Source organism: Artibeus jamaicensis, unplaced genomic scaffold (assembly GCF_021234435.1).
Source record: "Artibeus jamaicensis isolate MK-2021 breed Jamaican fruit bat unplaced genomic scaffold, CSHL_Jam_final contig_1127, whole genome shotgun sequence".
NCBI lineage: Eukaryota > Metazoa > Chordata > Mammalia > Chiroptera > Phyllostomidae > Artibeus > Artibeus jamaicensis.
This window is the reverse complement of record NW_026521219.1, coordinates 1,153,567-1,166,333: the sequence shown is the minus strand read 5'-3', so window position 1 is coordinate 1,166,333 and position 12,767 is coordinate 1,153,567. Positions and strand designations below refer to the sequence as shown.

At 38.4% G+C, this 12,767-nt stretch overlaps 1 protein-coding gene across 1 annotated transcript in view; it reads right to left on the bottom strand.

Annotated features, from left to right (window-relative positions):
- Positions 1–12,767, bottom strand: part of RIMS1 (regulating synaptic membrane exocytosis 1) — a 425,147-nt gene that overhangs the window by 179,441 nt on the left and 232,939 nt on the right. Inside the window, exon 5 of the mRNA XM_053664034.1 lies at positions 9,085–9,947. Within this exon, the coding sequence (XP_053520009.1) occupies positions 9,085–9,947 (863 nt within the window). The remainder of the gene's footprint in view (positions 1–9,084; positions 9,948–12,767) is intronic.

The window sequence follows — 12,767 nt, the reverse complement described above, 5'->3', positions numbered from 1 at the left end:
AGCATTTATTACATGTAAAATCACATGATTATTTTTGAAAATGCGGCCCAGATTTTAATTTAGTTTTTCCTGATCCAAAATAGGAATCTCTTTCAGATATAACTAAATGACTAATATTCTGGTTATGCATTAATTTGGGAGAAATATTATTGGGTATAATCATGTTAGATTTATAGGCTTAATTTCTTTTCTTTTTATAGAACTTCTTTTTAGTCATAACTCCTGTTTTAGAATCAGAGAGATTTTTCAGTCATTTATATATTAGGCAGAAATTGTAATTCAGAAAAAGCCAGGTTCTCACCATGATGATGTCCAAAATTTTCTTAACACATATTCTTAGAAGTCAGTAATTAGAATGCTCGCTCAGACCACACACACACACACACACACACACACGAGTTACTTGTGTCTTATCAATCTCTTCCTAAGATTTAAATTGCACAGATGATTGAAACAGCTTCTGTTCATTCCATATGCACTGTAAGAAGAAGTTAGTTCCCAGACTCCCTCTAAGGCATTTAAACTGAAGCATCTAACACCCTAAATCATGCCTGTGTAAGTAGGTTGAAAGGGAGAATTAAATTTACCTTTCCCTCAGCAATACAAAACAGTCTCTCTTCTCTTTTACACCAATGCTTATGTTTGTCCCTTGCATTACCAAAGAAAATCAGGCCAGGTAGAGCTGTTGGGCATTGGTGCTAAATGTCAACCTATCCAACTGCCAGTACAGAAATCTCTTTCCTCTTCATAGACTGAGGGCAAATTAAAGAAAGAACTAGAGGAATCATTTGGTTAAAGGTTAGATACTGAAGGTAGAGGTCCATAAAAGTTTGTTCATCAGCCTCTATGTCAAATGAGCCAAGGGAGAAGTGCGTAGGAGGGAAAAAAACAAAAGAAACTGGGTGGACTCTTCTGAGAGAGCTAGGAAGGGCACGGACTATGATTAAATCAATGCATTCCCAAGGCCAGGTATGCTCCTGTCGCAGCAGGAACTCAGTGAAGCATTAGTGCATACAAGATACAGAGAAGCCAATGCGGGTACAGTTCCATGGAGAGCCATCACTGTCCTGAAGTTCTGCTGGCTAAAATGATGATTAGAAAGGCTCTAGAACACATCAAAACTGGTTGCTTGCAACCTAAAAATAGGGATTGTTAATAGTATTTTTTGTGTGTTCCTATTTTAATAGATATCAAATTAATGCATGCACGTGATAAAAACTAAAATAAATAAGGGCTTGTGATGTAGCTCCAATAATTCATTTCCCTTCATGTACCTTTTGCCCACACTATCAATTCACTTCCCAACTTTATGTGTAAATATTGATTTTCTTAGTTCTTCTGATGAAGAGCACTCTAATTTTTAGATAATTTATTTACATGCATACTGGAATATTTGGGATGTTATCCATTGGTTTCTAATTTAAGCTGTTATCTATGGTTAAAACGGATTAAATAAGAAATTTAAGCTCACTTTACTTACATCCTTCACTTTCAAAAGCCAATTGTTTTCTTTTTTTTTTAACAGTTATTTATTTATTTATTTTTGGCTTGAACAACATAAATTTATTTTGCAGTTCTGGAGGTTAGAAGTTTGAGATCAAGGTGTTGGCAGGTTTCATTTCTTCTGTGGCCTCTTTCCTTGGCTTGCAGATGGTTAACTTCTAGCTGTGTCCTCCCAATGGCCTCTCCTCTGTGCACATGAATCCCTGGTGTCCGCATTTATACATTTAAATGCACTTCATCCTCTATTTATTCTCTTAAAATTCAAACAAGATATTTTAACTCTTATTAAATAGTAGTAATCATGTGTTTACCTCCACATCTCCCAATCCTTTCACCCCCATATACAGTCAGTTTGAATTTATTCTGACATGGATAAAATATTTATATTCAATTGTGTAAACAAATATGAGTGTTCAATATTTAAGGGTGTTTATCTGAAAACTGAAAACCATTAAATGAGATTTACAATATTATTACATGTAAATATTCCGGAACCAAGGAAAAAACCCATAATGTGAAGAGGTTAAATGTTCTTTTCTAGAGATAAATTGCCTGGGTTCCTATTCACACAGAAGGAAATGTGCCTAACTTAACACTGGGCTGTATCAGGTAATAAAATAAAATCACAATTTCTTTTGCCTCATATTTGAACCATGAGTTTCTTTAACAGGTTTTTCTCCCCCTCACTGGCTGTTCGGTTTTAGTGGTGAAAAAGAGACAGCCTTTCTTTACCAGGTCAATAAGGATATATAACTTAGCCATTAGCTATTTCTTGGAATCCATGGCATTTTTCTTAATATAAAGATATTCTTTTGGAGCCTCCTAGAAATGACCTTCAGTTTTAATTTGGACAGATTGCTTTCTGCACACAGTGTCCTTCAGGGAGCTCTCTGCACTGAATTCCTGGGTTAGCTCCACTATTTCTTATTTCTCATTTGTTCCACTTTCTTGATTATTATCCTCAGTTTTCTGAGTGCATACATCTTTAAATAATATTCTCAGAAGGAGACTGCAAAGTAGGTTTTCTGAGAACTTGGAATTGATTGATGATTACATGTGCATAGAATTATAGTTTTAAAATGGTCTTGCTCTGAACTTTGAAGGCATTGATGAGCAGTAGTCTACAATTGATTGCCGATAAATGTAAAAGCAGTTAAACCCCCACTGCTTTGTATATGACTTGCTTTATTTTTTAACTTCCAACACTTTATTTATTTCTCCCTTTTTCCTGGCATATGTAATGGTGTTGAAATTCCTCTTTTACAGCTTTGATCTCTGGACTCATCCTCTGGGCATCCCCAGTATTACACAGGCTTCCCTAAAGATCAGTTTCATGGTGGCCTTCTGGACCCAAAGGAGTTTACAGGCTTAATGTTAGCTTTTACTTTAATGTCTCAGATTAGGTATTTTACTGCCCAGTTAGGTGAGTTAACTCACACCTGCAGGCAAGTTTGTGATCTTGAGTCCAGTCTTGTGGTCTTGCATTTTGTCCAAGTATCTCTGTCCAAGTACTATGCATTTTGATACCCAAAACTTTCCCTTTAAGTTGGTTATTAAACTTAACAACTCAAAAACTATTTTACACAGAATAGCTCTGTGTTTGGGTGGGGAAGGTACCCTGGAAATAGGGTTAGGCATTTCAGGATGACCCAAACTTGACCATGAGTTAGCATTTTGTTCTGTTGTTTTTAAAGCACACTTCTGTTCTTGAATTCTCTCTTACTTCTAGGGTGAATGTGTCTACTTGTTTATCTAGCTCTTCTTTAGTTTATTCTGCTGGCGTTCTTCACATTCGGTGGTCTTTGTTGTTCAATCATTTAAGATGGAGTACTGGGTGGATTTGTGTGTATAGCTGTGGAGAGTTTTCATGTCAGCATTTTTAGTGAGGCTGCTCTAGTGGACGCTAAAACTCTCTGCAACATCTGCGAATGAATGAAGCTTATGAGCCATTCATCCTTCACTTCAGGATGAATAACTGTGGAGCTCAGGGTTAAGCAGGTAAGGGTGGAGGTCCCAGAATGGGAAGCACCTACTCCACTGTGTTTTCTCAGGCAGTTAATTGGATTTCTTCTTGATTTTTACCAGGGAATTGTGTTTGCTGTTTTTTCTGTAAGGGGCTGAAGAGAAGGAGGTGATGGTGAAAGAGTGATGAAGAGTGTGTTGCAGTTGTTACGTCAACAAACACTGAAGGACTCTGACAATCTGAAGCTCCTCTCCTCACCACCAGCCAGAGTCTGATGGCTGAGCCTGAAGTTGCTGTAAGGTGCTTCATGGCAGGGGAACTTCTCCACCACCAGACCCTTTTGTTAACTCAGGAAGCTCTTTTGTCCAAAAGCAGTCTACTTTCTACTTTCCCCTTTCCATCTTCTAAAACCATCCCATGAACTCACAGTCACGTCCTTTTTGTTTGTATAGGGTCTCATGGGGTAAGAAAATAAAGGTTCAGGCAGCCATTTGAAGAGAGAACCATTTTAAGTTGTAACTGTTTTAAGGTTATATATATTTTTAAATTTCTATAGCCAAATTTTTACAGTAGAACATAGCGTTATCTTTGGGTATATCCTGTCTGAAAAGTCCCCAGTGAGTGCTCTGGATAACCAACAAAAATTGTCACAGGGCAGGAATGATGGCTATCTCTTTATCTACCTACATCTACATATCTGTCTATGTATATATGTGTATTCTATCTATGTATGTGTGTGTATTTATTTATTTAATCACCATACCTCTAGAATCTAGCACAGTGTGCCTGGAATCTAGGAGATTCTTATAGATATGTTGTTTAATATCATGTACATTAAGCAATATTTATATAATATAATGTATAGATTAATACACAAATAAGTAAATGGCAGCCAGATTTTTAAATCTCAAATCTGTAGGAAACAGGTTACAGGAAATAGGACTATCAAAAGGCTATAATATGCATTCTTTGTTCTCAATAAACAGAAGCAAATCAACAATTGCCAGGCAGAATCAGAAGTTCTCTGTGAATAGTAAGCACTGTATTTATGGAACCCCCAAAAGATACTCCTAATACTTTTAATAACTAAAAAAATAATAAAAAGTATTACATGAACAAGTTTCCCTCCCAATGTGATTGTTGCAAGGATCCTTGACTCTTGTTCCTGACTCCTTGATGTTTAAGTTGTCAGACATCAAAACCAAATAGTCAATGGTTTACTTTGCCCACAACCTATACCCTGGTCCTGTGAAACTGTCTGTCTCTAAGAGAACTGACAATTCCTATTAAGGGTCTTCCATCTCCCTCTCAACCACTCAGTTCTTGACACTCTTGCAGGTATCATCTCTTTCAGTAATCCAGATCACGTGCTCATAAAAAGACTGTTGAGCACTGCTTAACAGCAACAATTATGAACAAACCAGTCAGCCCTTGTTATACAGGCTGAGCTAAGAAACCAGTCATGGAGTTCTTTCAGAGTTCAAAGGCACGGTATTTGTGTTGTATTTTCTCAGTTAACACAAAATCAGCAAAAAGGAGAGGATTGAAAATGAAGGATATGCTGTTATCCAACACCAGACTCTTCTTCCAGCTTGTTTTGTCTGAGGGTCTATACCTTACGTTCCTTGTATTTTAAGTGACTTACTCCCCTGATCAAGCAGCACTGCCTCCATGTTTCTTCTCAGAACCGGCAGCGTTTCTTTCTCTCCCCCGCGCTGGCTCCATCTTGTCTCTTTTTTTCATTCTTAGGCCTCATTCCTCAACTCCTCAGGGCACAAATCATCGCTAGACTTTCTCCCAATCAACTATATTACACATTTCACTCAAAATTCAGCTACTATCTTATAAGCAAGAGTGAGTGAGTTCACTGTTTTTATTCTGTATGGAAAAATTTATATTAGTTAATATTTATAAACTAAGAGAAAAGACATGCCCATTTTTTCCAGTGGGCAAAAGCAATATGAACAGCATTCCTATTGAAAATGTGGTAACTGACCTTAATTTTTAGATAGTCCACTAGATAGAGCTTGCCCTTAATCTTTGTGTGGGTGTTGGATGTGAGCTGAATTACACTACATGCAAAAGATTATATTCAATATATATAAATGTCAGGTTGTCTTTCGGATGCCAATTATTTGATCAGCTTATCTTTTATTGGATGGTTGGACACGTAGCAAAATTCTATCAAAGTATCTTGAAAACATTATCCTTTGAGGCACATACTAAATTGTATTTCATTGTGTAATTATTCTTTATTGCTTATTTCTCTCAACACAATATCAGCACAGAGCATATTCTTTCTTATTAAATCTCAGTTTATCTACCAAAAGTGGTAAATACACATTTGCTAATAGATATACAAAACATCTTCAGCAAAATAATAATATGAATTACAAAAATGGTATATATGTTAAATAGTTATCTAGTGACAGGGCCGTAGTCTGAATGTTTGTGCCCCCTCATCCCAAAATTCATAGGTTGAAATCCTAATGCCTAAAGATGATGGCATGAGAGGGGGGATACTGATAGGTGCTTGGATTTTGAAGGTGAAGACTTCATAGAAAAGAGACCCCACACACTCACTCCCTAGCCCCTTCCACCACGTGATGAAATCTCATGATGGTGCCACCCATGAACCAGCAACTTGGCCATCCCGGCGGCCTGATCTTGGACTTCCCAGCCTGCAGGATGGTGAAAAATAAATTTCTGTTGTTCATAAGCTCCCCACTCTGTGGCCTTTTGTTATAGCAACTTGAGGAGACTAAAGAGCCAGACATCGTGTTAAACGTTTAATTTATATGGGTAACTGATAAAATGTACAAGAAAATGCACAGTATACAGTAAAAATGTAACTTTAATTTCTGTGCCTCAGTACTCTTTAAATTTTACTCCATGGGAATACTCTTCCCACCCTGAAACTCAAAGCATAGTATCTACTTTCTTCTAAGAAATCTCTTCCCAAATCATTCTTCCTCTTCTCACCCCACTGGAGTCTATAAGATATGAAAAAGAGTTTTTAATAAATTCTCTGAATATTATATGTATGAATGATTACCTCACACTCATTGTGGTATTAGATCTATGGTGCAGTAGCCACAGGCAAAATCAATAGAGGAAGAACGCTAGAATATCCTATTTTATAATGCATCATCTCATCCAAACCACTCATAATTTTATGAGACTTATGGAGGTCAAGTAACCCAGGGAGGGTGAAGGGTGCTAGAGATTATCATATCAGGCAATGGGAGGTTTGGTAATAAAGTCATTAGCAGATATTACAGATTATTAAAAGGTATGTTCTTTAGAGCTAATGTTTCATTTTGTAAATGTTGAGTTGCAATTGGTTAAACTATTAGAACAGGACAGCTACTTTGGAGTAAATTCAAGGCATTGGTAAGATTAACTATAAGTTTAGAGAAAATGGGGCATCTGTGTCAGATAATGACACATGTGATGCCCATGTTCCCAGATGAAGAGATTTAACTCCAATTTCAGAAGCATTTATATCCCCAGTGGCCCCCAAAGTTCCCAGAATGATAGTTCCCAAGAAGCAGAGACAGTGTGCCAAGGCAATCAGTTCCTCACATGACACCAGCTCCATCCCGCCAATTAACATCCATGCCATTAGTCATGTTTTCTTCCATAACGTTGTTACTGTAAATAATTTTGAGATTCAATTCTGTGTGATTCCTTGTTCATTGTGGTTCATAATACATATTCAGTAAGAGCTAACACAATCTTTTCTTTAATGAGTGGAAAAATTATATATATGTATGTATCTGTCAAGAGTTACCTGCACATCAATTGAGCACATCCATTACTTAACAGTTTACTACTTCAGAGGGGAAAAATATGTGCTTACAAGCATATTAAGGCAAGAAAGACAAGTGTCTATTCAGCATCTGATTCTTAAAAGTCAATAGACAATGTGCATGAACACAGGCATAATGACTTACTATTCAAACATAAGTCATCAGAAGGATGACTTTTTAAAATCAATATAGCATAGATATTTCCTATTCCAAATTGAATTAGAAATTCCATCATCTGTAAGATCTATTAATGCTTTTAACACTAAAACCCACCATTGACTACTTAAAGCTATCTTATGAACCAACCGTGATAATTTCCTGCATAAGTTACTTAACCTCCATTTTTATGTGTGTGTTTTATATATACAAGCACACACGTACATTTAATTATATCTACGTGTGTGTTTATATATACATACACACACAGAAACAGAAAGAGCACTTGGGTGTAGTTTAGAGATAGAAAAGATGAGAAAGCAAAGTAATAGTCTCATAAAACTTGTAATATTTAGCATATAAATTAGCAATTACAAAGCCCAAAACTATATAAATAGTCACCCCAAAATATAATTAAGAAACACACAGGGACCCCAACACTACAATGGCAATGATGATGCTCACCGTCAAATTTAGGATATTCACTCAGTTTAAATCTGAGTGGATATTCAAAACAACATTCATAATTTTAATAGTAAATTGAAGTATTTCTAAGCAAGTGCTATCTAAAGAAACTTTTTCTGATGATTGCTCTTGAGCACTTGCAATGTGTCCAAGTGCAAGGGGGGAACTGAATTATTTTTGTTTATTTAGTTTCAGTTAATTTAAATTTAAATAGCTACATGGAGCTATGGTATTGTAGAGTGTAGGTTTAGACAGGAAAAAAGGAAACCTGTCTAAAGGAACAGATTCAAACCTTTCTAAAGATGTAGGTAAAATAAACTTCAAATTCCAAAGTTACTGTAAATCCAAAGTACACTATATAACATCTTCATGGTATAATCTTTGTGAAAAAATTTCTTTACAAATTATGAGAAAGACATTTGAAACTTGAAAAGTACTTCTTCTGTGACTGTTCTATCACACCACTGAAGTTTTTTAAAAAGGTACACTTCCGTTTATCAAGGACAGTTTTGGTTTTCTACAAGAAAGCTATTTTTCCCAGACAAACATATCCTCCCCAAAATAATAACTGAAAAACGTAAGATGCACTTAATATCCAAGAATGAGACAAACCAAAGTCATTAACAAACTGTTGTAACCCGAATTTGGAGCTTGTGCTTGTTTTAAAATCCCACAAAAAATGAACAACTACTACTAAAAATTTCTATTCACTGGGATAAAAGCTGTGAGCTTTCCAATTCATACTTTTCCCCCTCCACTTTTACTGAGATATTTTTTCTATAAATCATTGAGATATAATTGATATCCAGCTCTGTCTAAGTTTAAGGTATAGTGCATAATGAGTTGACATACCTACAATGAGAAATTATTATTACCATGAGTTCAGTTAACACATATCTCATATAATGATTTTAAAAAGTTTTTACTTTGTGTGATGTGAACTTAGCCAACTTTCTAATATACTATAGAGTAGTGATAACATTGTGCATGACAGTCATCACATTGTGCATGACAAACCACACTTCTACACCTGGCATACGCACACCCCAGCTCAGCAGATAAACCTCCAAGCCCAGCACACACACTCACACCTCCGATCCCTGCGCAGGCGCATCTCCGGCTTGGTGCAGACGCACCTCTGATCCCGGGACACGAGCCGACGCTTCTAAAGCAACGCCTTCTCACCTTTCTCGCTGACGCTCTCGCTCTCCAGCTCCACGTCCTCGCAGCTGGTGTACTCCGGCGTGGACACGCCCTCCTCCTCCGAGCTGCTCACTGACATCTGCCTCTTCTTGCCGCCCCTCTTGGGCCTGTGGGGCTTGGGCGGAGACGGCCGCACCGACTCGGACTGGTCCGAGCTCAGCGAGTCGTTCCGCAGCATGATCTCCGCCTTCTCGCGCTTGGCCTTCCGCAGGAGGACTGCCGAGCTGGGGTCCAGGCGGCTCTGCTTCCTGAGGGGCTCCTGGGCTTTGGGCTCCAGGGCTTTGGCGGGGACCGGCCCATGCCTGGGAGCCGGCGGGCTGTGGTTCGTTAGCTGCTTGGCGCCCGGCGCCCTGGCTTCCGCAGTCCTCTCGGTCGGGTAGGCCCGCTGCGAGTCCGGCGGCAAAGCCCTGCCCGCGGCCGGCGCTCGCTTCCCGGCCTTGCTTTCGGGCGGCGAGGCGCCCGCCTCGGTGCGTGGGAGCGCCACGTCGCTGTGGCGCCGCTCATGCCTCGCGCGGGACACCCGCGCGTGCATGCGCATCTGCTGCTCCTCCGGCGGCGCTTTCACCGGGTACCGCGCCAGGTTCGGGTCGCTTCGGTACCTAGTCTGGTACTCCTCCGCGCTCCTTTGCTTCTCCTCGTCCGCCACTTTGCCGTCGTCGCGTTTTTCCGGCCCGTCGGGGTAGTCCTGCGACCGCCCTTTCTCCAGCCTTCTGTCTCGCCGGTCTTTCCGCTCCCGCTCCTCCACGGCCCCCTCCCCAGGTTGCGCCGAGGACTTCGGCCCGCGTTTCCGCTCGCCCTTCTGGGAGCCTTTGCCATTCTGCTCAGACGGCCCTGGAGTCTTCTTCCTGTGATACACGGAGAAATGTGAAAAGAAGACCAGTGCCTAAAGCGCGAAGTGAAAACCAGACCTGCGTATTCCAGATTTAAATCCTTTCCAGTAATGACTTATAATTCGATGTCTACATTAAAAGTGACATGATAAGGAACCAATGTAAAACTGTGTATCCGATTAGCTTTTTAAATAAGGTTCCTTCGCATTACAATATGTTCAGGGACTTTAGAAAGTGTTTGAATATTTAAAATTCTCTACAAATTAACTAGATCAATAAAAAGCATCAATAAACTAATTCAGTAAATTAAAAAGTTTGATCTTAACCACTGCTTGTGAATCACAGACTAAATATCTTTTAGATTAAACTAATGTAGGTAATAATATTAAAATAAAGATAACATTAATTCAAAAATAAGTATATAGTTGACACATACGTGGACAATAGGTATTGATAATCTTTTATTATAACTAAAACTTTTAAAGAAATGTAAATACAAGTGTGTGTATTTCAGAAGTCAAATCTAATAGCACTTCTTCAGTAGTAGAACATAAGTAATTTTAATGAGATTATATTCACCCAAACACCTTTTTAGGAAGTTAGGGAAAAAATGGCTTAATGAATGAACTTTTATTTTACCTTCCATGGCAATAATAATAGAAATATTGAAAAATTTTAATTATTACTCATTTTCCTTCCCTCTTTCTTTCCCTCATCTCAGAACACAGTGCAAAAGAAGAAAACAGGTTTTTTCCTACTTTTCTCTTGAAGTCACTGGCAAGATAAAAATAAAGGAAAGGGGTTTGGCAATCTTTGAATCTTGTAGATATATCATGCAACTGCCTGTTTCAGTGCTTCTTTTTACACTGGTGTGAACTTGATTTTGGAAAGTTCCAGCAACTACTTGAGAAGTTACAAAATGGAGGTGCCTTAGTTAAGCATTCTGACAATATATGTTCTACTAAGCAATTAAAATGGAGACAACCCAAGACTTTTTTTTGAATCTTGAGGCCCATAGAAAGGGCTTTCTAGAGGGAATATCATTTGACAAAAAGTCTAAAAGCAGAAGCAATAAACATCAAGTACAAGATGAGAAAAAGTAGGGCAATTTCTATTGTGGCTTACCAAAGTAGTAATTGGCTAAGATATGTTATGGGTCAGTGTGAGGAGGGGCTGGTGATGGTGAAAAGAAAGAATAAAATGTATCCGATGGCATAAGAAAGTAAAATGGAAACATGGCACATTGTACTTTGGATTACATTGGTCCCTTGAAGTGAAAGGGATTTTCATGGAAGATGGAATTGCAAGGGTGGCATTGTAGGGGTCTAGCAGAATACAAATAAATCACTATCAAATACATAAAAAACATGATACTGTACTGCAAACATTTAGTAGCTCATTAAGGCATAGTTGATCTAGAAGTTTATATTGAGTTACTTTACTTTTCTTTAAGTGCTGATAAGTCATGCCTGCCTTGCAGAGTTCATGTGAGGATTAGAGGAGACACCATCTGTGGAAATGCTTTATGAAAGGATAAGAGTGTTACGCAAATTCGAGGAGCTGCCCAGTCTCTCTGATGCTTCGCTTTACTGATTGTTTTTCTCACTCCCACCCTTAATTGACCCATTTCCATGGGCTCCTGATGAGTGTATGAAGTATGATCAAGAACACTTGTATACTTTAAAACAATCTGCCATTCCTTCAGTCTTGCTTGTCTCCCCGAGATTGTCACCTTTTTCTTCTACTCTTGCAACGTCCTTGCTGTTTTCTTAAGTGTGTATATAATCAGCATGTGATTTGTATAATCAAAGGGCACTTGCCCCTGTCGATTTTTCAAATTTCATTGAAACAGAAAGTCTCTTCTCAGTCCTCATTTTTGAATTTTTTTCGTTTTTCACCATGTGCCATAAACAGGATTGATGTTTTCTCTTTAGAAAGTTTACAGCACCAAATCACCTTATTTAAAGATATCATATTCTGACCAATCCCAAACTGCACCTTCGATATAGTTTCCTTTTCTTAACAGACATCAGTTTGACACCAAAAGGTATTAACTGCTAGTTCTGAGTTATCTCTGGTGTCCCTTCTGTCTTCTCTACACAGTTTATGCACACTCTTTTTTATTTCCTGTAATGTCTCCTCCTACTCTCTCTACTTACCTTACAACTCCTGGATATCCTACAAAGCTTAATTTAGCATGTACCTCTTCTTTCCTGTAGCTCCCAAAGTACTGCAGTATTTTCTAGCTTTGATCAAATCGGTCCTCTGCAAGCTCTCTGTCTCTCCCAGGATATTGTGTGGTGCCTTCCCTAGGATCTGTGAGAAAGTGATCATGCCCTAATCATCTTTATACCCTCTGTTTTCTGGTACAGTGTTTGCTTAGAGTAAATAAATAACAGCTATTGGCTTAAATAATAGCTACATTAGTTGAATTCCTTCCCATGTGCCCACATCTGAACACAAGTTTTTATTTAATCCCTGTAAGGTGGGTTGTTTCTAATGTGATGGAGCTGGGACTGGAAGCCAGACCTTTTTAACTCTGAAGTTTTTTATTTTATGTATGTGCTTTGTTTGGAAAGGGGAGCAAAAGCCTTTCTTGGAGCCACAAGCAGACAAGCTTGCTCTTAACAACAGTCAAGACCTCCAAACTACCAAGTATGCGAAGAAAAGGCCTAGGTGCTCCTTGTTAACATTATCCCTGTCTGGTCATAAATACATTGTTTCAATGAATGAATGAATGAATCCATTGAAATAAAAGATTTGATCATGTTCACCCATGCCTCAATTTCTCAGTGACCTTCCATTACTCCTAGGATAAAACTGTGAAATTTAAGC